General features: G+C 44.2%; 1 protein-coding gene across 3 annotated transcripts in view; it reads left to right on the forward strand.

The window, feature by feature from the left end:
- Window positions 1-26,401, forward strand: part of igsf3 (immunoglobulin superfamily, member 3) — an 88,161-nt gene that overhangs the window by 53,114 nt on the left and 8,646 nt on the right. The window contains exons 7-9 of one of the 3 annotated variants that reach the window (XM_010904555.4): window positions 9,647-10,057; window positions 12,199-12,657; window positions 13,032-17,773. In XM_010904555.4, the coding sequence (XP_010902857.1) occupies window positions 9,647-10,057; window positions 12,199-12,657; window positions 13,032-13,282 (1,121 nt within the window). In that variant the 3' untranslated portion in view covers window positions 13,283-17,773. Of the gene's footprint in view, window positions 1-9,646; window positions 10,058-12,198; window positions 12,658-13,031; window positions 17,774-26,401 lie in introns of those variants that run through there. The other 2 variants (XM_010904557.3, XM_010904558.3) reach the window with 2 other exon arrangements.

The raw sequence follows: 26,401 nt of genomic DNA on the forward strand, positions 1-26,401 counted from the left end.
GATGGATGAGAAGCACTGAAACAGAAAATAATATCATAAAAGGCTTTTGATTAATCATGTCTGATACAGACATTCAAGGTCAGCTCATCTCCCTCAGCCTACACCACCAGCGCGCACACACATACACACACACACACACACACACACACACACACACACACACACACACACACACACACACATAGACACAAACACACACATGCTGCTACTGACACACTTTCACTTGTTCAGCTATGTAAGGACCAACATTATCTTGATTTACCATGGGTTATAGTGGCTGTCTGGTCCTCATAACTATAGACACGAACGCACATGCTCACACTGCTCCTGACACACAAACACACACACACACACACACACATACGGGCCCTCGCATACACAAGGCTCGTGACTCACACAATCCTGAAAAACACAAACCCGACCTCCCTGCGCGCACACACACACACACACACACACACACACAATGCACTCGTCTTCAGATCTGCGGACGTAATGACATTGTTTTTAGCTTCTTGTCGTTTCCTCTGCGTTCAGTCCTCACCTTTGGGCCAGGTACTCTGTCTTCCTTGCTCTCTCTCAAGCTTTGGTCCGTTTTTCCATTGTGTGTGTGTGTGTGTGTGTGTTGCGGCTGTAATTGAAGTCGTAACTCATGGGCAACGCTGTGTTCCCCATGTAAATCAGAGTCTAATATAAGGAGCAACAGTCCTGTCCCCACCAGCACCTCTTCCCCAAAGTAGTTCACCACTTCTGACAGGGCTTTTAGGCTCCGTTCACAGGTTACACTCTTTGGAGAACAGGGTGCCATTTGGGCTTCAGCCACATATGGCCTGCAGAGAGCAATGGCCTTGCCCACCATGATGGCATCATCTCTGTACAGTCCTTCACAGCACTGCCAAAACACCACAATACACTATACTATACACTGCTATACACTACTATATACTACCAAACACTGCTATACATTACTAAACACTACAAAACACTGCTATGCACTACTACATAGCTTACTACTAAGCACTGCTATACACTACTAAACGCCACAATACGCTACTATATACTACTAAACACTCCAATACACTACTATATTCCACTGAACACTAAACGATGCTACTAAACACTACAATACACTATTATACAATATAATCCAATACACCAGACTACTGACCATTACTATAATATACTGCACTACATTTCAGTCTCTTGGGAATTCTCTCTTCGCCTTCTCTCTATTTTCAATTACATAGAACAGATATGGGAATATTTCAATTTCCTTTGAGTTTGAATTCTGTCATTTGAGGGAAATATGTATCTCTTCTATGGTCATACATTTGGCAGGAGGTTAGAGATTGCTGCTTGGTTTCAACCTTATTTTGTTGGCCGTAGAAACATGCTGTCTTCTTTAGAGTGCCCGTCTGCTTAGGGCGACTTACTCAGCGGCAAGGTCATGCTCACAGTCTGTATATAGTCTTTACTATCCCTTCCTTTCATAGATTCATCTCTCTCTTTCTCACACACACATTCATCTCCCCCCTCCCCTCCCTCCATCACGTTCATCTCCAGGCCAGGCAGCAGTCAACACTAATTTCCCTCAATAATATCCATGACCACATTCCATGTTTACTGGAAGATCCACTTTCACCTCACACATGCATGGACCCACACTGGAATCGGACGCACACAAACACACAATAATGCAGGGCCGTCTGGTCGGGCTTTATTCTCTCAGAGTTCCCTGCTTGTTTCTCCGGGGGTCGTTCATCTCGATCCAGGTGTACACTCCCTCTCGCACCTCCCTCTCGCACCTCCTTCACTTCAGTCCCTCCTTCCCTTGCCTCCCTTCCCTATAGGCCTGGCGAAGTCCAGTCGCTAGTTGCTGAGACACGGAGCAAGAGAAAAATCTGGCGTGTGCGTGTGTGTTCCCATACTTGTGTGTGTGTGTGCAGATCCCCGTAATTACCCCAATCTTAATGATATTGTGGAGGGGGGCATGAGATGGGGCAAGGGAGTGAGGAGTAATCTCCCTTCAACACAATAGGATCACAGATACATCGGCATCATTACCATAGAAATTAGGCTCCCCATTACAACAGGGGAACAGCCGCTCCTCAGGAAACTCGCTTCAACCTTTCCCCCCCGAGACAGGGCTCTGAGCCAGGGGCAGCAGCAGGGGACCCAGTTGTCCTGTGAGCCGTCCTGGGGGAGGAGAGTGTGTCTGAGCCCCTGGCCCTGTACTTGCCCCCAGGGCTCAGCCTGTGGCTATAGCTGGGCTGATGCAAAAGGAGGAGCAGGCCGGGTTTAAGATGTTAAGCCTCTCTGAGTGGAGGCCCAAGAGACCACTGGCTGGGCCCAAATCCTCCTAGGAGAATACTGTCTTTCTGTTTTTCCCCCCCTTGCCTTTTCTGTGCTCTCTCTGTCTCTCTCTACCACTCCCTGTCTCTCTCTAACTCTCCCTGTCTCTCCCTGTCTCTCTGTCTCTCTGTCTCTCTGCTCTCCCTGTCTCTCTCTGCTCTCCCTGTCTCTCTCTGCTCTCCCTGTCTCTCTCTGCTCTCCCTGTCTCTCTTTACCTCTCCCTGTCTCTCTCTGCTCTCCCTGTCTCCCTGTCTCTCCGTCTCTCTGCTCTCCCACTTCATGTCTGCCTTATCGATTCATCCTCTGTCTCTTTAGATTGAGTTGGATCCAATAACCCCTCCTGGTCGTCTGTAGCTCAGTATGTACCTACACAGGTAACTAAATAATATGCAGACATGACTGTGGCTTTGGATAAAATTGTCTGCTCAATTTCATATATCATAAATTGCAGGCCTTGAAATCAGTGGGGCGTCATCATTATGTCTGGTCTAAATGACACCCTATATACTGCAGTGGGTTTGACCAGGGCCCAGAGGGTTAGGGAATAAAGTGCGGTTTGGGACATGTCTAATGTCTCCAGCTGTCAAGCCTATTCAGGTGACTGATCATACAGTAGAGAAAACTCTTTAAGACCGAGCACCGGAATATGAACCAGAAATTCACAACATCTTATCTGAGCTCTTTATCAAAGCCTCATGAATATGCATGGACCCATAGGTGAGCCTGCTGAATATGCATGTCCTGGCACGTGAGGAGACAGGCTTTGATTGGCAGGGGCAGAAGAGGTGATGGAGAGACTGTGATGGAGAGACTGTGATGGAGAGACTGTGATGGAGAGACTGTGATGGAGAGACTGTGATGGAGAGACTGTGATGGAGAGACTGTGATGGAGAGACTGTGATGGAGAGACTGTGAGAGAGAGATGATGAGAAAAGAGGGTCAGAGAGATAGGAGGGTGAGCATGACAGGAGGTTGATTGATTAGGAAAAAGTGGTAAGTGGGGGGGGGGGGGGGTGAGAGAATTATTGGAAGTGGAGAACATGAGAGAAAGGAAGTGGTTAGAGAGAGATGTAGTAAGACAGGCCGACAGAGACTGAGAGCAAAAGAGTAGGGTTGGCCTTCAAACCGCTACTGTGTCCCAGCCAAGCATGCAGAATGACCAGCTGTGTGCTCACGTTAAAATGGAACACAATGCAAGACAAATCGTAACGTTATACAGCCATCTAAAAAACGTACACCTGATCCAGGAGGGGATTCATTTTCTCTGCTGTAACCAAAAAGCTTGGCACAGGAAACTAGTCAGCAATATTTTAGTTAGCAAATCAGTAAACCAAATGCATAGCTGAAGCCATAAGGTGGAGAAAATGTATTTAGCAAAACAAAAACAAAAAATGATTGTGTCAATCATTATGTATTTGTTACTGGCGACCAGATATCCAAGTGTCTTTTAAATCTGTGCCCTGTGCAACATTGAGACTTGTATAAAAACTGTGCTTCTGTAGTGAGATGCCCCTAAACCAGTGTCTGTGACAAATACTCACTTGTATGGAAAGCCAGTTATGATTTCAATGGTCTTCTAAAACAAATGAAGTGAGAATAAGAAGAAAGTTTGAAGAACGTTCTTTGTTTTTGGCCATTTCAAGCCTGTAATCGCCTATGTAGATTTTCCATAAAAAATCTGCTGTTTCCAGCTATTTACAGAAATGACTATGCTTTTCTTTTGAAAACAAGGACATTTCTACGTGACCTCAAACTTTTGAACGGTATTGTACATTCCAGGAAGAACGGAGCATCTTGTAAAGAAACCAAGAATAAAACGAATGCAATACCCTGGCACAAATGTGTCCTTAGATGGCAGGGTGATACAATAAACACATCCATCGTCTCTAGCTGTCTTTCTATCACTTCCATCCCTTGACAGGCATATCCTCATTCTTCAAAGAGTCCATAAAAACATGGTTTTATTTCCAGTATCTCTGCCCTCCCAGGAGAAAATAACACAGCCAAATTCACAAATTCGTAAAGGCTGAACTCTAATAAATAAGAAACCAATACTGGTGAAAGTGTTTTTTTTTTTCTTTTTCTGAGAAGTGGATCTTATTTCTAAAGGAATGGGACATTTCTTTCAACTGAGACACAGCGCCATGAACGAAAACAAAATATATACAATCATGATTACAATCAGTTATCGGCTGGATTTTCACCAGAGTGGAGGAGAATGTTAGGGGTGTGTTTGCAAACCTCATAATAAATATAAGATAGAGTTTACAAGCGTAGATATCAATAGAGACATTTATTTTTTCATTTGGTGAAAAAAATTATTGGTTGCCATCGAACACACATTGACGTTCCCATGCATTGGGAGACGGGTTTTTGGTCTGATTCATAAAACAACATTAAATTGCACAGACCCAAGTGTTTCAGTTAAAGGGCCATTTGCCAGGCAGCACTTCTCATAGATGTCCTGGGCGTGTGAAAGCTCGGCCCCAGCGATAGACCTGGGGCCCCCTTAACCAGCCGCTGTAGGGCGTCAGTGGAAAACACTCCGAATTATGGATTGCGTGATCAGAACAGACACTAGTAGAAGATGTCTTTGTCACAAATAGGAGTGAGCACTACACACCCGTATGGTTGGGCTGTTCTGAACTGGTCTGGGAGATGTCGCTGGCGCCCTCTCGTTGAGTAAAAGCAGACCGGCTGACAGGCTGATTAGACTGCTGGTGAGCGATGGTGAGAGGTTGGCGAGATACTACGGAGCACAGCTTTAACAGTGTATTTCCATCCTCCCTGGACTGTAAAATACCTCCCTGAGATGTTTTCATCTGTTCCCGCACTTAGCTCTGCAAATAAAGCAGTGGTTCGGTGCTTGTGGCGTACAGTATATTGTAGCTATGAGGAGGGAAGAGGGAATGCCGGCATGTGGGCGCGAGGCTTGTTTTCGTGCCTTTCTTCTTGACGTGAATGGGGCTGTGTTTGTGGCCATTGTGTGCTTTACGCCACTGATAAATAAGGGAGAATAAAAGCAGGCTTTATCTGGGCTATGCAGCACCACGCCACAATTAACGCCTTCTGATGACAAATTGGACACACTCAGGGAGGCGGTTAGGGAGGAAGGGGGTGGGTTCAATGAGCTTCTTCGAAAGCGTCAAAGTGTGCACTCTAATGATGCCACGTGCTCGGCACACTGCTGACACACACACACACACACCACCCTATGGCTGTCTCTTAGTGCTCAGTTCACTTCCTCTCCCACCAGCCTCTCTCTATTTCTCTTTTAGCGTTTACATAATTTTTTTTGGCTCGCCCTTTAACTTTCCAACAAAGGGAAAACACTGGCTCTGCTTTTGGAGAGTGAGGGGCTAAATTATGTTTAACCGCTGTTGTTGGCAGTACTGGGCTCTGTTTGATTGGGTCTGCTCCCTGACTGGAGGACCCAGCGTGACTCCCTCAGGTATTCTGGCCACACCCTCCGTCTCTCCGGGAGACCATGTTGCCCTGGAAACTGGGAAACTTCTAACAAGGGAATGGGCTATCATTTCAAGGGACAAGTCTCGATCTCAAATTTCTGTTTAAGGTTGCAGAGATTGTTTTCCAAACTGGTTTATTTGTGAAAAGGATTCGGGGCCAGAAAAAGGGCAGCACATGCTTTTTATCTAGGTTTAGACATTCTAGAACAGTGAAGTTCTTGAATGTTATTTGCCAAAATATGTTTGCCTGTCAATATGTTTTCACCTTAAACTTATATTATGGTAATGCCTTTAATCCAGCATAGGATTGGCTCCCAGTTCCCAGAAAATGTATGGAGTATGGATGCTTTTGAGGGAAAAACGGTTTTGGTCAAACAACATTAGATTGCACAATCCCAAGTGTTTAAGTTGAACGACTATTTGCCAGGCAGCGCTTCACATAGATGTCCTGGATGGGTGACTTGACTGCCCACTGCAGGTCCTCAGGATCTCACCAGTACTCAGTATATTTTGCTACATGTGGCGTAAGTGTTGGCACCCTTGCACTTCAATGCAAGTGATGCACAATTTCCTCTAGAAAATTGTCGACATTCAAAAATCTTTTGGTATCCAAGTGTATTTCTTTGTTTTTCAGTTGGGGGATTTTTGTTTTGTTTTTGTTTACTTAGCTTATTCGTAGTTAAATAAATTGATTGTAAGCAGGTGATTCTCCTATACTTTGGAATTGAAGTTAGCTGTGGTGAGTCGCAGGTGCCTGAAGTGTGAAAGTCAATCATTCAAACAGTTTGAATTGCGAAGCATGCACAATATTATGGCGACATGTCCATCTCTATAGACCTTGATAGCTCTGTAGTTCCTGTTTCCACCACACATAATGTTGTAAAGACGTTTAAGGCCCAAGGCACTGTAGCAAGCCCTGAAATGCATTGCAGATATTTGGACCAAAGGCTAGGCGAGCCCATTTTTAGTCTAGGGTGTCGATACTTTTGTCATTGGCATTTCTGTTTTGTGATTTGTATCAAAACAAAAGTTCTGTAATATTAAGAGTGAAATATAGAATTGTCGATGACAAATACTACAATTTCAACTTATTTCAAGAAAAAACTGTGAAGTGTGCCAGTGATTCTGTCCGTGACTGTACACATACACACTCTCATCGTACACTCACATACACACTCGCACACTCTCATCGTACACTCACATACACACTCGCACACTCTCATCGTACACTCACATACACACTGGCACACTCTCATCGTACACTCACATACACACTCGCACACTCTCATCGTACACTCACATACACACTGGCACACTCTCATCTGCAAAGAGAGCATGAGTTTGAGTGACACAACAGCTAATGCAGAACAGAGATGACAAGTGTTTGCAGCTATGGATATGTCTTACTGTGGGTTGGCACCCATGAGACTCATTAACGAAACACACCTGCACAAACAACAATGCAATACGCTTAACCAAGACATTGACAGATTCACTGCAGAACAAACACACACACACACACTACGCACAGAGGTGCTGGTGTCACTGTACTTGTAGGGAACAACAATAGATTAAATTACTCCTAAATGTTGCGAGCGAATACATTTCCATACTTTCTTGTGTGTACACACACACACACACACAAAAAGTGAGAAATGTATTGATCCAGCATTAAAAACTACTGGCAAAGCCCTTGCATGATTTCTGTTGCATTTGTTTGATTGAAAAGGCCTTTACATGTATACATGTTCTATTCCCAAAGCATCAACACACACACACAGCCTGATATTCACATACAGTATGCATTGCATGCTCTTACACACAGTGCTGTACTTTGCTTCTGTTCATGTTGAAGATGATAAAAATTCCACTGGATACCTAGTGTGTGTGTGTGTGTGTGTGTGTGTGTGTGTGTGTGTGTGTGTGTGAGTGAGACAGGTCCTGTTCCTCTCTGTAGTGTGAAAAGGTTTTCAGCAGCACTGCTCTTCTAATGAGCATCGCTGTGAACTTCCTCCTGTGGACCTGAGGCCACTGGGCCTGTTTCAACACTCATAATGACTTATAATGCCTTTATAATGGGTTATAATGTGCCATAATGGGCATCAATGGCAGGTAATTGGTCAGGCTTTGAACATGCCTCTCTGTTAACTCTGGTCCAAAGCTTTCAACAGGCTTTTACCCCACCACACTCTAACTTCAAATGGGGAAAAACAGCGAGGCGCCTTGTCTTGTGCCAATCCAATCCTGCACGGTTCCACTCCAGGAGATTCTGAGTTAATTCTCTCTCGGAGAATGATTGCCAGGATTCCGGAGGGTTTGTCGGTAATTCCGGCTGAAGTGATTGTCAGGGTTCTGAGCGTCCAGAGTAAATCTCCCCAGTGTGTAGCCAGCCGATGATGACTAATTTCGGAACTCATTCGAGGGGCCATTGTAGAGACGAGAGGGCCTGGAGATGCCTTTTAGCTGTGAAAATGCTTCTCAGAGTGCGGCCAAATGCTAGCTTTCTCACACACACACACAAATACACACACTGTACTCTGACCATCCAAGCACATTCTACAATCTGTGAGTAAGGGTGAAATTCTCTAGGCAGATGGTTGTGACTTCAGGCAGTCAGTCCTATCAAGGCTTAGCACAGGCAATAGAGAGAACGTGTGTGTGTGTGTGTGTCATACTCACAAGTCTGTTTCTATGTTAAAGTAGTTCTGTGATTTGTCCTATTTCATGCCCAAGTTTGGAGGTGAGAATGGTGGAAAATATTTCTTAAAAATTCAGATAACATACCTTTTTTTTATGGGACTTACTATTTTAGTTATATTGATCGGTCAAGGGGTGTGTGTGTGTGTGTGTGTGTGTGTGTGTGTGTGTGTGTGTGTGTGTGTGTGTGTGTGTGTGCGCGCGTGCGTGCGTGCGTGCGTGCGTGCATATGCACATGCTGTGTTTCAGACGGCGGGGGTGTGAGACGCCGGTCGGTCACACCTGATGTACCTGTGACTAATCCAATGACAGACCTGACGTTCCTGTAACCAATCGTGTCACTTTGAGCCCCATCCTAACATAACCATCCCACCTCCATGACGTCTCTAACACTCCCCCACATCTTCCTCCCTCCTCTCCTCTAACAACCCACGGGCTGCTCCTACCTCTTCTACGCATCTCTATCTCCTCATCTCTTGCTCCAAACAGCTCCTTATTCCTTCATCCTCCCCTCCCGTTAAGGACGATTCCGGCTTCGTCCTCCTCCTCTCATCCGAGGCAGTGTTTTCCAAACCGCGGGTTTTAACTCCATGTTGGGTCGGCTTGTTTTGAAATTGGCTTTTGGGAGCGTTTTCTCTAGAATAAAATGTGTGCTTGGTTCACAAGAATCCGCGTGGGCGTGGAGGGGAGTCCAGTGTTTGTGCAGGAGGTAATTTCGAAGGTTAGTGGGGGGAAAGTAGTGGTTAACGGTGTGTCTAGACTGCAAGAGAGAGGTTAGAATTTCAGATGGATGTGGGCTTCACCGTGAATGCTGGATGTGGCTCACTCTACCTGTGTCTTTTCTTCTTCAAGGTCTCTGTGCTCTCCTCTCTATATATCCCTAACCAATCACATCTCTCCTTCTCCACTCCCTCTCTCCTACTCTCTCTTTTTTTCTTCCTCCCTCAAGCCCTCCCCTTCCATCTCCCCTCTTTCTCTCCCCTCCAGCCGCACCTAATATCCTCTAATATCCCCTTCAGGAAATGAAGATGGCCTCAAAGACATCCGTGGCAATCATGCCCTTGCATTGTGTACCTGACAACCGGCATATGCTCACCCTGAGGTAACTGTTTGTCCCCTCTGCCCCTCCATAGTGTCCAAGCTGAGGGTGCAGAAGACCAACCAGTCCTTGGTCCACCTGGAAGACAGCCGCGTGCGCATCAACTGCTCTGTGGCCTCCCAGACCAGCCAAGACTCCCAGCATGCTGTGCTCTGGTACGTGCGGCGCGCGGCGGGCGCAGAGGCTGATGAGCTGCTCCTGAGGATCGAGCGCTCCGGGGCGTTTGAGTATGGCGCGTACGCGGACGAGGAGAGGCTGAGGCGACGGGTGCAGGCGGAGAGGTTGTCTCCACGGCTGTACGCTCTGACCCTGAACAGGGCGGAGAGCAGCGACTCTGGGACGTACTACTGCCTGGTGGAGGAGTGGCTGACGGACCCGGACGGAGCCTGGTACAGACTGGCACGGGACTCCTCTGGATTCACGCAGGTCTTAGTCAGACAGCCAGGTGAGGAGGGAAAGCGGGAAGGAGCGAGGCTTTGTATTGACGTCACACAGATGTCCTGTCAAGGACAAATTGGCCAGTCTATCGGCTTACGTCGCTCTGAGGTGGCTCAAAGCAGCTGTTGCCCTCCATGTGGTTCAGTCAACTTCTGGCGTTGACTGTATATGCCCAGCAACTCCCTTCTCTCACTCCCTATCTCCCCTCTTGTCATCATCCGTGCCCCCCCCACCTCTGACTGTCACCTGTCCCTCGAGGCCACCTCAATCTGATGACCTCATCATAATCCACCTGTCCCCGGGCAGAGGTCAGATGGCAGAGCAGACATGCTGGGTGTGGCTCTGGTGCCAGGTGGCACAGATTGGCAGAGCTGAGGGGTATAACCCTCACCATGTAGACAGTGATCCCAGCCCTACCACTCCATGTAGACAGTAATCCCAACCCCACCACTCCATGTAGACAGTAATCCCAACCCCACCACTCCATGTAGACAGTAATCCCAACCCCACCACTCCATGTAGACACTAATCCCAACCTTACCTCACGATGTAGACAGTAATCTCAACCCTACCACACCATGTAGACACTAATACCAACCCTACCACACCATGTAGACACTAATACCAACCCTACCACACCATGTAGACACTAATACCAACCCTACCACACCATGTAGACACTAATACCAACCCTACCACACCATGTAGACACTAATACCAGCTCTACCACACCATGTAGACACTAATACCAACCCTACCACTCCATGTAGACACTAATACCAACTCTACCACACCATGTAGACACTAATACCAGCTCTACCACACCATGTAGACACTAATACCAACCCTACCACTCCATGTAGACACTAATACCAACCCTACCACTCCATGTAGACACTAATACCAACCCTACCACACCATGTAGACACTAATACCAGCTCTACCACACCATGTAGACACTAATCTCAACCCTACCACACCATGTAGACACTAATCCCAACCTCATGACATCATCTAGATACTAAACCCAACCCTACCACACCATGTAGGCACTAACCCCAAATTTACCACACCATCTAGACAATAATCCCAACCATATGACACCATCTAGATACTAATCCCATCTCTACCCTCATCTCTCACACTTTCCCCTCCACCAAGCTACACCTCCAACTCCCCACAAACCAACCACCCTCTCCATTAATCTCTTCAGCACCCCGACTCCTCCTTTCTCTAAAACAAAAAGGTGTGTTTGTGTGTGTACAACTTATATACTGTATAAGTGAATCACATTCATGTTTCTTTTCCTTGAGTGTCTCACCTCTGCACTTCGCAGAGGGAAGATGTGCCTTCAGGGTTCCAAGGCTCACCAGGGGATTGGGTTATTATCAAACACAATATCAGGAAGGAGCTCTCATTCCATGTATATTTATACATCTACTACTATATAAATATATAAAGATGGGTGGCAAACTTCCATGTCTGATTTCCCAGGGGACCATTGGGAGTGTCTCATTAAGGTGATAAAGAATGCAGTCACCCAGGAAGTCAGCCAGAAATGGTTCTGTCTGTCAGCAGGATGGAGAGATAAGATGAGACGGAGATGAGACACCAGCTTTCCACTTCTGTCTGTCTGCGTCCCCATCTCTTTCTCGGCTCTTTCCGTTCTTAACAAGAGGAAACATTACAGAGTGAACAGCCGGGTGTATCAGAGTCTTTCTAAGTTCAGTTCTGTTTCACTCAGTGTAACTGGGTCATTGTGGAGCCCTAAAGGAGCGTGGCCCATCCCACATAGACACACTTCCCCTGGGCTAGTAGCCTCTTAGAGGGACGGACGCCGGGAGCAGAACAGCGAACTGGAAAGACCATGGACAGCTGCTGGGGCTTGTTACCCCATTAGCCTAATTTTAGAGTATTTTTGTTTTGACATGTTGGAGGTAGTTATTAGTTTTACGATCGTGTTTTTCATTACGTGTATTTGGGTCCTAAAGTGCATCTTGATTTAAAGCACACTGAAGTTAATCTGAATTTATATGTTTAAGGAAACACTAAATTATCCTGCTGTTTCTCCCTCTCACTCTTTGGCTCTTTCCTGGCTTTCCCTCTATACCCCTCTCTTCCTCTCATTCCATCTCCTTTTCTCTGCAGCGGTGAGGTTGCAGGTGGAGGAGTCTGACTCAAACATCACTGTCTCCCAATCTGGTTCTATCCGTCTGGGCTGCAGCATTCCCTCCCAATCCTCCAGAGACTCACGCTTCTCCGTTTCCTGGTACGTTGAGCGTTCCTCCGCACACCCCGAAGTGGAGGAAGAGGAAGAACAGAGGGATGGCGAAGAGGGAGACCGGGAGTGTGTCTTCTCCATTGGACATGATGCCGTGTTCGGTAACGGGAACTGCAGTCCCACTGAGGAGGCCGGGCCTAATTCGCGGCTGCAGTTTGAGAGGACGACCTCTGACCTCTACAGTCTGACCATCCAGGGGGCGCGGCTCAGCGACGCCGGGAGGTACTACTGTCACGTGGAAGAGTGGCTTCTCAACCCACGCAACGCCTGGTATCGCCTGGCTACCAACAACTCTGGTGTCACCATTGTCAATGTGATCCAGCAGGGTAAATTATTCTAAAGTTTTTATTTTCTGTATTGTATTTTAATGAAAGTGGCCTGAAGCTACAGATACATCTGTGTGTACCCCAGGCCTTGTCTGGCTGGACGGAGTTTTTTCAAGACATCTATAGTGTTGCTTTTTTTCCAACGGTACACTTGTTACATAGTGTTTGACGGCAAACGTGGCCAACCAAATCCTCCATTTTGTGTCAGTGTGATGCCATAGGCTGAATATGAGATCACTGGCTTGTGCTGATCTTTCAGACGATTCTGGTCTTTTGAGTTAGTACTGACGGAGTCACAGCTCTACCGCTTTCTCTTCTCTCGCCTCATCTCCCTCCTCCCTTTCTTTTTCTCTCCCCCTCCTCCCTTCCAACAGTCTCCACCCTGCAGTCAGTGGTGTGCTCCAACGACTCCCTCTTCTACTTTGTCTTCTTCTACCCGTTCCCCGTCTTCGGCATTCTGCTCATCGCGGTGCTCCTGGTACGCTACAAGACCCGCAGCCACAGCAAATCCCAGGAGGGCAAGAACGGCGCCCCCTTGCTGTGGATCAAAGAACCGCACCTCAGCTACTCCCCCACCTGCCTGGATCCCCCAATTCTTAGCCTTCACCCTGGCTCAGTGGAGTAAGGGAGGGACGCCAAGCCCTCCAACAGACCGCCCTCACTGCGGACCCAACCAATAACATGCCGGGAGGGGCTACTCCAGATCTCCACCTGGCCAATCACTGCTGTGTCCAAGCTGTCAACAAATCCGTCCATTTATGTGTAACCCGGCCCCCTGATTGCTCTGGTTGTGCCTGCGGTCAGTCTTTTAGACGCTCAGCAGCAGCAGCTCAGTTTAGTGTGTGTGTGTGTGTGTGTCTGTGTTCCTGTCTGTCTTTGTGTCTGTGTGTGTTTGGGCCAAAAACACAGACGTGTCTAGTTTTGGAAGTGTGAATGTATGCTAGCTGTTGCTGTAATTCTTTCTTTCTCATCCTCTTCTCTCTATGTCCCATGAAAACTATGTTTCATAGGTAGTTTGTTCAGTTTTATTTCTCCAAAGCAAGTCCTCCGATTTTTCTTTTCAAATGATTGGCAGATCACTCTGCCTGAGTGGAACCATCTGGAAACAAGAACAATACAATACAAGGACCCTGAATGTCCGTTGTGTTCTGTACTGCACTGTGGTGTGGACCTGGTCAGGATGACAAGGAATATCTCTCTGTGCTTGGTGGACTTAGCACTGATCTCAGAGCGGTCACTGCCTGGTCCCTTAAATACATTGGTCAGTGAGGGGCTTCCTCCCACTGACCATAGAGCTGTATACTGGACTGCCACAGAAACACACAAAGACAATCCCTGGTGGCTTGGAGGGGGTCTGCGTGAGACCATGTGTGAGCATATGCGTGTGTTTTCCCCCACCTGTCTCTTTTGCCTTGACAGAAACAAACCTGGCAAGCCCACAGAACACTGCCAGACATCACTGCTCACTCCTCTCCTCTTCCTCTCCAGACCGAAGAAGAGGAGGCAGGGCGGAAAGGGAGAGAGAGAAGGGAGAAGATAAATGAACCTCTGGATCCGGCTGAGGGCATACTCTTAACGTGAGGGATACTTCAGTGCCAAGACTTTCTTATTCCACGCTGTCCTCTGCTACAAATGTTTGAAGTTTAAAGCAGGCAAGCAAAGCCGTTCGGCTCAGAGGCACTCTGTAAATATGGCTGCCGACCCCCAGCTAGGGGATTATGGGCCTTGTAGGAGAAAAAGAGCAATTTTTACGCTTATGTTAAACCTGTTGAGTAGTTCCTGCATAAATGTATTGACACAATGGGAATTATTGACTGAATTGAAATTCTCTGCCATTTCAAACATCTGCTGTCGTCTGCTGTTCCTCCCTTTAATAGACATTCATTCAAGCTGTGCATCTTTTTGAAACCCCTAAAGAGGGACCGTGAGCCACAGGCCAAACCACCCCCAGAGGTGTGTTTAGAGGTTACACACATGCAGCTCAACACATGAACATACACTGCCAACTCTTTGGACAATACAAAAATACCCTCCTAATAAACAGCAGATGAACAACGTCAAAAACACTGGGAACACATTTAAAGTGGCCGATTTGAAATTGAATTGGGAAAAAATTACCATCATTTATCCCTAGCTGTTTTATTCATTTTATACAGTTTTCACAGAGTTCATGTACATTCGTTTTCTTTTCAAATTCTCAGAGTACTGCTCTTCTGCTAATGTTGCCAAGCAACCGAACAATGCAGATACGGTGTCATGATAACACTGTGCTGTGTCCACAGTAACAGGCGCTGAAAAGTCGTAGATATAGAAGTGCTAGATTTTCTCTGCGCGGTCCGTGACATCTCATTCAAGATTGTCATGTTTGGACCATTGTGGAACCACTGAATTTATGTCCTGGGAACGTAGCAGCTTAACTATCGTATGTACAGTAGATTAACAGCAAGAGTCACAAAATGGATCCACTTGAAGCTTTTGCTTGTCTTGATTATTTATTGAAATGTATTGTGGCATCTAATTAGGATGTGTGAGCTCAATAGACATGCAATAGATGGCCAATAGATGACTGGACTTGACCGAAGGTACGTGGAGTGTGTTCTGTATTGCCCTGATCTACAGTACACACAGCAGAAGGACTGGGAATCTGTGTAACATTCCCAAAGTATGGAACAACAAGGAGAGAAAGACATTCCTGTTTCATAAGAACCCTCTCACTGCCAGACAGACTCAAAGCTCCCCTCATTCCCTTCTCAATTGTGTCACAATGTATATTGCATGACAATATCGCAGGAGGCATTTTGGTGTTTTGTAACCTTTGAACTCTTGAGCGTTGTGTTTGTGTGACAAGGCAATGCCAAGCCCTTCACTTCCTGTCCCAAGTGTTACCCGGAGCCATAGAACAGGAAGTTACTTTGAACAGTAATGAAAGGGCAGGAGGACCTTGTGAGTGTGAGGCCTTAACTATATGTGGTTGACAACTAAAGAACACTGCAGTCTTTCTGTGGGGGATTAGCTGTAGCAGCAGTCTGTTTGCTAACTAGGTTAGCAGCATTTTATTTTCTTATTGTTGGCTCTGGGAACTTTCCCTTAATTTAAAGGGGTCTGTTTAAGCCAATTTAAAGAACAGTTCAAGCCTTCTGTACATAACCCTAGACTGAAACCAATACCATAAGATCTGGTCAACCGTCTGACCAATCCCGCAACAGCTTTTGTTGGTTTTGCCACAATTCAGTCATAGAGGTATCAGCCAATCCCAGAATAAATGACTCAAAACCAGGAAGTGGAGGGTGTTGCATTGTTGTGTGATGTCACAGTGCCGCCGTGATTGGAGCTGTACAGTTGTACTCTGAACTCTAAATGGTGTTTTTGTAGTAACCAACATCCCTAGATGCCTCCGAAACATTCTTAAAACGTTCCGACAGTGTTGTAGCTGCGTTATGAGGGCTGCATGCAGTGGCTGTGTGCTGGCTCCAGATTTAGCTGTAAAAAACTTTGTGGTGACGTATTTAGTTCAGGCAGTGCTGCTTTTTTCCAGTGATGTATTTTTATTTTACTTTTTTATCTGAAATATTAGTGCACTGAAATGAAAAGGAAGGCCATAGCTTTTTTTTAAACGCTTATTGTGTTTTTATTTTGTACGACATGGTTTTGTTGATTTTTTTATTTTGATATATATTCTATTGAATAGTGACCATAGCTATCATTCAAAAGGCACTTTGTTATTCTGTCAGTTTAATGCAATAAAAACATGTTCAGTGCAACCTTCAGTATTGACATTCCTCCGGATCCTTCTATACATTTATATCTGTGAACCTCCAGAGAGAGATTTCTTTAGAATAAAAATGTTAACCACTTTTCAATCCAACAATTTTATGCGGTTGAAGCTTAAAAATAAATAAAGAGGGAGCTGATGGAAACTAACAATTTTATGTAGACAGACAATTTGTTCAAAATTGTCATGGTGTCTGCAAAATAAATGATGCGAGAAATGGTGGTGAAAAAGTGATGCAAAAATATTGATATAAAAAACAATATATCAAAGTAAACTTCAAATCTAAATGTGGGATGGCAGGATGGCTTAGGGGTCAGAGCATCTGACTAGTGACTGAAAAATCTGGCAAGATTAAAAAACATAAATGAGCAAGGCAGTCAAACCCAATTGTTCCCAGGTTGTGGCTGAAAAATTAGCATGTGTTGTCAGTCATACTTAAAATAAGGGTATCAGGAAAGTGACAGGCAACTCGAAAAAGCATGCAGTTTGTTAATAAGTTACTGAGAAAATAAATGTATGATAAAATTCACAGGGTGGTGAAATTGCACAGCTTTAATGCTGCTTTCCAGTAAACATTGATGGTCTGTCCTGGTGGCATGCTGATTGATTTGTGGCCACTGTGTGACAAAAAAAAGAATTGGCACTCTTATCCATAAGAGCTTTTGCCTAGAAAACAGGGGCCAGGAACAGAGCATTGATGAAGGTCTCCTAGCTTGGGGACCTTGTAGCAGTGCTGGACCAACACAGCATGTGCCACATCAATTCCGGCACAATCATAAAAGCAGCGGGTCTCCCCCTTCACCACCCGCTGTCTATGTGAGATCATAGTTAGTCTGTCGTGGTTTGATTGCTGCTACTGTTTCTTAAAAAGCATTACAGCCGTAGGGAAACCGGAACATTTTCTTAGTATTTGTACTACGCACTTCAGCTTGTGTACTCATAGGTGAGTTTCATTGGCATTTAAAGGAAATGTTACCATAAAAAGCTCCAGGCCTTTGTAGAGCAATGCAGCAATACTGCTTTTGGTTTATGGCAGGGGGCTCCAACAGGTCGATCACAGGCTGGGAGTTCATTTCCACCTGTTAAAACTATTTATCAAACTTGTGGCAGTCTAAATCTGGGGGACTATTAACAACAAGTGATTTAACTTTTAATTGGGATGAAAATACTCTAAAAATAAAACTGACAGTCTGCACCTCAACTTAAAAGTCACTACTGTATAATTTAATAACCAATGTGGTAGAATAAAAAGCACCCCAAAAAGTGTTTACTTTTACTTGTACATGTTGCAGGGAAGAGGTGGGAGAGAATGTGCCTATTGCTTGTAATAAAATAAAAAAAACATCAGACCATCTCATTCATTTAATACAATTTTGTGTATGTATATTTAAGCAAACATTTTTTGTTTATTTAATCATTTTATTTAATAGATAAAAGCTTGAAGAGGTTAACCCTATGTATTAATAGAGTATAAAACGCTATTGGGAACCAAACAAACCTTAGATTTATATTTGGTACAAGAAAAACAAGTAGGACAAGAACCTTTTATGCGTTCTACAGTCTACATCAACACACACTGCTTTTCATCAACAGAAGGTTAGTTTGGTGGAAATGTTTGCTGATTTTGGAATACATGCAAAACCTACATGGAATTACTGGCATTCCTTTGCAGCCAGGCTACTTCAGCTTTATCCAGTGAGGTTCTTCAGCACCGCAGTGATAATTCAGGGGCACTGAGTGAGTGGAAGGACTTTGCCCTTGTGGCATAATGTGAGTCTATTTCTGCCTGTTACGGCCAGGAGGGTCAGAGCGTGTGTGTCCGTGGGTTGCTCGTAGGTCTCCCCTAGCTAACTGGCCTCTTCATGACACCCTCAGCAAATCATATCACACCCTTAATAACTCATCCTCTCTTTTTCTCTTTCCCTTTACACTCACTCTCACACACAAACAGCATGTCCACTTTTCTCATATCAGACCATTAATAAACCCTGTAACGTCCCTGTGCTTTTACACATATAGTAAAGCCATACCTTCCCTTCTCCATATATTGTACTTCCGTAGACCCACAAACCAAGAGCAGTGGCGGCCAGACCAAAGCCTATCACGGTCTCCATAATTCACTGTGACAGAGAGGGGAAATAGCATTTACTGCAGCAGAAATTATATTCCTATGTGTCAGTGTGATGCATGCGGGGTTAGTGGATCATATCAAGGGCTCAGTGGTACCCATGTTTCCCTGCAGGGCTGGCTCTACGGGAAACTAGCTCCTATCTGTCACACAGAACTACACAGACATTGTGTCACTGATACCAGTGTCGCTGATGACAGTGTTGATGCTGTTGTCAATGTGTTCCGTCACAAGTCTGGAGGAGACAAAGTTCTCAGTAGGTGACATTTCTTTCTGTTTTTTATCTTGCTCACACACACTCACTCTCTCTCTCTCTCTCTCTCTCTCTCTCTCTCTCTGTCTCCCCCTGAACGTCACAGAGGCACACAGACATTACACATGGGCAGGGCTATTTTTGATAACAGTAAATAATTAGATACACAAACATTCTCACAGAGGACAAAGACACCAAAGGGCAAACATGGGCAGACAGCACTTAAAGATCCAGAGCAGGGAAGCGGCAGGCAAGCTAGTAGATTATGATTTATCACCTGGAGCAGAGGAGGAGAATACATAACGAGAGACATCTCCCTAAGTTACTCTTCAGCTAGGAGGGGAGCAGCATTCTGAACAGGGCCTGAAGCGCTCAGAAATGATAAAATATGTACAAGGACATTAACGGGAATCTACAGCGATAAATGCCCCAAAGGACACAACATCAGATATTAGCGGTGTCATCATGGCGTGACCACTGATTATGCCTGGAGCTTTTGTGTTCGACAGCCACTGTGCCTGGGGTTCTAGTTATTCCAGATGAAATGTGGCTAATCTTCTAAAGTACCGGACTGACTAATCTAATACACTGTTAAAGGTGTGTGCGTTTCTGTTTTACTATCCGAGGACTAGGAAAATCATGCAAAGTGAGTACATTTTGTCCAGTCCTCACTATGAGAAGAAGCTTTTTCTGACTTGAGGTTAAATTTAGGCTTAGAATTAGGGTTAAACTGGAGTTTAAGTTAAGGCATTAAAGGGTACTTTTCCCATACTACTTTAATAAGCTCTGTGCACAAGCGTATGGACGAACTTCCGCTTTAGCCAGATGTCGGCATATCATTTTCCGGTTTACTTAAGGCGATCACCCGCGTCGCCCAAAATTTCAGTTTTTAGTAGATGTCTCCAAGACCTGCCTAAAATAAGCATTAGTGATATCCATCGAATTGTTGATGCCTGGTCCCCTACTCCAACAAGCAAGCGGAACAAGGGATTCAAACTCTACTTATCGAGTTATCTGCACAACTACGAGGGTAAGTAGTTTACTGTGGTGTGCCTGCTGGTTATCGGCTAAGCTAGTTAGCGACGTGTTCCTTTTTAGTGTAGTATTAGGCAGGACAATAGAACACAAAAATTCACCCTAGCCTTAAAAACGGCAAAAGAACGCTGGCTGAGCTGGAACGCTAGCGCGTCCCCATAGCAAGTGAATTGAAACGAACCTTCGTTCAGGCTCTTCTAACCTGAATGAAGCTTAAAATTCCATAGCCTCAAAAAAGCACCAAAACGGGTCTCCTCGTTTATTTTACTACTGTAACCTCATTTCACAATGTAACTGAAAAATAACAACTGGCATAGGAAGTAAACATCTGGTCCTATATGGTATTAATTGCGCTTAAACCTGCGTTACGTTGAAGTATATAAGAAATCGCCTTTTCTGACTATTTCTAGTCTAGCGTTTGAAGTCATTTAATGGCGCAAGCCATATTTTATTAAAAAGAGGACATTCTCCTGATTAAAACGATGCCCCACTTGTACCTTGAAACTTAAATGAGTCACATAGATTATATTTCTTTTTTTTCCGTACAACAGCATCACTCATCTTGTTGTGAGTTTAGGTGTTTATTAATGCGGATGAGTGTTAGTAAGTAAACCGGAAACTGCAATACCGACTTCTAGACAAAAACGGAAGTTCCTCACTATTAACTATTAATATTAGCAATTAGCATTTGTGTCAAAAACTCAAGATCTCAACAGAATTTTGAGCGAGCAGATTTGTGTTGGTCTGTTCATAAAATACCACAAGTTACATAATTCATAAATAACGTAGATGTCTCGCTAACAAAATGGCTATCAAAGAATACATTCATTTTAAGTAGTTTAGAACAAGTAGTTTAAAACAAGTTATTTTTGAGACACTGATGTTAGTCCCATATGCCCACATGGTGTTCTTTGTCTGGCTGTAGTAATTACAAACTAACGGAGAAAAGATCTCTTTCACGATTCGTTTGCTTGGTGCCACTAACACTAATGCAACCAATAAGTAACTAAAATAGATCTCACTGGTAAACACCATGTTTGCATTTACCATGCCTATACTGTATAACATATCACCAAGCAATAACAAACACATTACCAGTAGAAATGACTCTTTCCATTAATATAATTACTTTTGAAAAGCTGATAACTTTACAGTTAACTGGCAAAAACACAAACATTATCATACATTTACCAGTAGAAATAAGTATTCATGCTTTCTCAACTTTCGACCACATACAGTCGTTCTACACAGGACAACACTGTTGCCAGAACCGCAGATGTTTAAAAGGAGTAGGATCTTAATGAATTACCGTAGCCACGGTTTTTGAGACTTTTTGCCATTTTAAGCTAGCAATATCTAAAAAGACTAGGCTATAACTTTGCTTTATATCCTGCTACAGTTAGCAAAAACATGAACATTAACATACACTCATCTAAAGGATTATTAGGAACACCTGTTCAATTTCTCATTAATGCAATTATCTAATCAACCAATCACATGACAGTTGCTTCAATGCATTTAGGGGTGTGTTCCTGGTCAAGACAATCTCCTGAACTCCAAACTGAATGTCAGAATGGAAAAGAAAGGTGATTTTAGCAATTTTGAGCGTGGCATGGTTGTTGGTGCCAGACGGGCCGGTCTGAGTATTTCACAATCTGCTCAGTTACTGGGATTTTCACGCACAACCATTTCTAGGGTTTACAAAGAATGGTGTGAAAAGGGAAAAACATCCAGTATGCGGCAGTCCTGTGGGCGAAAATGCCTTGTTGATGCTAGAGGTCAGAGGAGAATGGGCCGACTGATTCAAGCTGATTGAAGAGCAACTTTGACTGAAATAACCACTCGTTACAACTGAGGTATGCAGCAAAGCATTTGTGAAGCCACAACACGCACAACCTTGAGGCGGATGGGCTACAACAGCAGAAGACCCCACCGGGTACCACTCATCTCCACTACAAATAGGAAAAAGAGGCTACAATTTGCACAAGCTCACCAAAATTGGACAGTTGAAGATTGGAAGTATGTTGCCTGGTCTGATGAGTCTCGATTTCTGTTGAGACATTCAGATGGTAGAGTCAGAATTTGGCGTAAACAGAATGAGAACATGGATCCATCATGCCTTGTTACCACTGTGCAGGCTGGTGGTGGTGGTGTAATGGTGTGGGGGATGTTTTCTTGGCACACTTTAGGCCCCTTAGTGCCAATTGGGCATCGTTTAAATGCCACGGCCTACCTGAGCATTGTTTCTGACCATGTCCACCCCATTATGACCACCATGTACCCATCCTCTGATGGCTACTTCCAGCAGGATAATGCACCATGTCGCAAAGCTTGAATAATTTCAATTTGGTTTCTTTAACATGACAATGAGTTCACTGTACTGAAATGGCCCCCACAGTCACCAGATCTCAACCCAATAGAGCATCTTTGGGATGTGGTGGAACGGGAGCTTCGTGCCCTGGATGTGCATCCCACAAATCTCCATCAACTGCAAGATGCTATCCTATCAATATGGGCCGACATTTCTAAAGAATGCTTTCAGCAACTTGTTGAATCAATGCCACGTAGAATTAAGGCAGTTCTGAAGGCGAAAGGGGGTCAAACACAGTATTAGTATGGTGTTCCTAATAATCCTTTAGGTGAGTGTACTTACCAGTAGAAAGAGCTAAGAATTCATTCATCTTGCAACTTTCGACTAAATCCGTATGAAGGATGCCACTGTTTGTTGAACTAAATGCTCAGACAGTATTGAATTACAGCAAAGTCTGCATTCACATATATACATTATACAGTAGAATGCTCATAATTCCGCAGACATAGTTTTCAATAAGCAAGGCTCAAATCATTTGCCGTTATAACAACAGTAACTAGCCATGCACTATGTAAAATCTGTAGGCTATATATTTTACAGTAGATTACTAGACACAGGTCACAGAACCACTGTTTAGCAAGAAACAAGGCAAATGCATTTTTCCCGCTTTGGGCCTATTAAACGCATGTGGTCCAAATCCGGTGAATACATTCGTATTTAAACAAATTTCACCTGGCAGGAATATCCCAATAACATTTAGTTACCAATGAATGTCAGTAGCCAACTCAAGTACAAACATTTATTGTTGATGTAAGATCACTTCCAAAAAATGAGTCCTTCAAATAATGACAACAAGCCATTGAGTTGCTTGTTGTAAAGCTAGTTAGATTAGCAAAGGACTACGATCTGCTGAAAGTAACATCTCCATAAACGTCACTGAAAGGCATCCAGTGGCTCTATCAATCAAGGTGATAGATATTGGGCATGAAAAGTAGCTGAATTACACAATGTATGAGAGTATTACTGATCTCAAACTTAAGAATCTAACAAAGGACACCATATATAAAATGTACTTGTAGCATGATCGGTACAACTTAAAAATTATGTTATTGAGGAAAGAGTAAGGTTTAGGTAAAATACATTGCACAAAAACATTAAGGGAACACGTAATCATCACAATATAACACCAAGTAAATTAAACTTCAGGGATATCAGTCTGTCTAGTTGGTGGTTTTGCAGTTGGTGGCCACAGTCAGTTACTCTCTCCTTATCCTTCCTATCTGATTATTTTCTTGTTTTGCGTTTTCCTAGTGTCCTTGTCACTAGTAGTTGCATGAGGCCGTAGCTTCAGCCCATTCAGGTTGCACATGGCACATCCATACACGGCGTCACAAGAAGTTTTGCTGTGTCTCCCAGTACAGTTTTAAGAGCATGGAGGAGATACCAGGAGACGGGCCGTTACACAAAGATAGCTGGACAGGGCCGTAGATGGACAACAACCCAGCAGCAGGATTGGTATCAGCTCCTTTGTGTGAGGAGGAACAAGAGGAGCACTGTCAGAGCCTCCAGCAGGCTACTGACGTGTATGTTTCTGACCAAACTGTCAGAAACAGCCTCCACGAAGGGTGGGATGATGGCCTCACGTCCTCTAGTGGGACCTTTGCTCACATCCCAGCACTGTGCAGCTCGATTGGCATTCGCCAGAGAACACCAAAACTGGCAGGTCTGCCATTGGCGCCCCATTCTCTTCACAGATGAGAGCCGGTTCACACTGAGTAAGTGACAGACGTGAGAGTCTGGAGACATCGTGGTGAATGTTATGCTGTCGACAACGTTATCCAGCATGACTGGTTTGGTGGTGGGTCAGTGATGGTTTGGGGAGGCATATCCTTGAAGGGTCACACAGACCTCCACGTGCTAGCCAACAGTACCCAGAGTGCTGTTAGGTACTGGGATGAAATCCTCAGACCCATCATCAGATCTTAAGTTGGTGCTGTGGGCCCTGGATTCCTCCTGGTGTAGGACAATGCCCAGCCTCATGTGGCCAGAGTGTGTAAGGAGTTCCTGGATGATGAAGGTATTGATGCCCTTGACTGGCCCTCACATTCCCCAGACCTGAATCCAATTAAGAATCTCTGGGACGTTATGTATCATTGCATCCAACACCGCCATGTAGCACCACACTGTCCAGGAGCTCACTGATGCCCTGATCCAGGTCTGGGAGGAGATCCCCCAGGACACCATCCGCCGTCTCATCAGGAGCATGTCCATACGTAGTCAGGAGTGCATACAGGCACGTGGGGCCATACACACTACTGAGTCACATTATGCGTTGGTGTGATGAAATTCACGCAAGTTGGAATAGACTGTGATTTCAACTGCTTACTTTTTTATTCATTTTCAGTGAGAGTTTGAATCCAGCCCTCAATTGGTTGGTGATTTTGGTTTCCATTGACCGTTATGTCATTTTGTTCTCAACAAATTACACAATGTACAGTAAAGATTTTGATCTTTAATATTTCGTTCATCGATCTAAGTGTCTCCTTAATATTTTGAGCAGTTTTATAGTTTAATAGTTTATAATGGTACTGCATTGCTGGTCCTCACTTTGATAGTAAAACATACATGTGTGTGTCAGTCACACGTGAGACAGTTCCCACAGTAATTGGTCTGACTAATACACTGTCGATTGATTTAAGTCGATTGATTCATCTGCTGTATCAGTTGGTCTCTTGAGCGTTGCTCCCAGTGTAAACTCTGCCAAGAGGCTGGGGATCAATAGCTGTATTAAAGGGCTATTGGTTAGGACCGGCTCATTGGCGAAATGTCTCATTTTTTTCTTGCCGATGGACGAACAAAGCCCATTGAGCAAAGTCAATTGACTCTGAAGAGGAGCGGCAGACATGGTTGGCAGCACGGTGAAAGAACAAAGAACTCACCGCACTTCCTGCCGTGAGCGGAGCTCTCAGCTCTACACGACAACAACCAACTGTCATTAATTATGAAACAACATGAATATACACACCTGCCGACACAGTAGTTAAGTGTTGGTCCATCTATTATAAATATACACAAAAATTGTGTGTGTGTGTACTTTTGTTACTAAAGGGCTTGTTGACATCATGAGAGAGAGAATAAAAATGCCTAGATGAATAGTTTGGAAAATGTAGCGTGACGTAAACAACCATCAGGGCTGATTTTAATGTCACTACATTTTACGAGACATACCAAAGAAAACTCAAGGTGCTACATTATTTAGTTGTGTTAACTTGTAGATATTGATAGCTCGAGCTTCCGTCTTCCAATGTAGCATGCACCACGAATTTGATCAAGCAACCATTTTATAGCAGGGACCCACATTTTAAATGAATCACACGCGTTAAATTTCCATGGTAGACCATGCAGGGTTTCCTAGGCCCAGCAGCTATTCGTTTTGAACATCGTTATCAAAATAAACCTTAAACAGCTCAGAAATCTAGCCAAAAGGAATAAATCAAGACAATGGCAATTTTTAAGCATAAGGAGAAGACAGAAAATATAGTTTGAGATGTAGGTGAAACTCTGGCCCAAGTCAGGAATGGGATGCTGAGGTAGAGTAAAGATTTATTTGGTTGACTATAACCCTGTACATGTGTAAAAAAAAAAACTTGTTTTCAGTGGTGGTGAAAGACAGTGCAAATCACCCAGAAAAAATATTTGTACACATCAGCATGCCTTATTTATAGTCTGTAATATTCAAGTTGCAATATTCATAGGCGAGATTCTGGTGAACCTTACTGAATCATTAACACATTTTTATAATGGTGTTTTCTATTCCTTTCAGCAGAGTGCCGTGGTTAGAGGTTTTATGCTTCTGTGTTACATTTGAGTTTTATATATTATATTAATATGATAGATAATATGCTTTTGGGTATAATCTTTCATTTTGGGTAAGTACAGGTTTTTATAAATATGGTATGAGTTTTGAGAAAATATGGTACACATTCAGGAAATGTGCGTTGGCAGCTGTGAAGAACTAAGACTTTGTCTCAAATAGGTTTTGCCTTTATGTTTTTCCAGATAATTCACAACTGAAGTACACATTTCTGACTTGTCCCACAGTGTTGTGAAACCCCAAGCCTTCACTCAACACTACTATCTGGAAAAACACAGGCTCTAGTAGAACTTGCCATTTAGCGCAGGTCTAGGGTCAGCATTCCCCTTTCATCAATATTGCCCGTACGTCATGAGGAGGCATCTGAAAGT

Source organism: Esox lucius, chromosome 16 (assembly GCF_011004845.1).
Source record: "Esox lucius isolate fEsoLuc1 chromosome 16, fEsoLuc1.pri, whole genome shotgun sequence".
Lineage (NCBI taxonomy): Eukaryota > Metazoa > Chordata > Actinopteri > Esociformes > Esocidae > Esox > Esox lucius.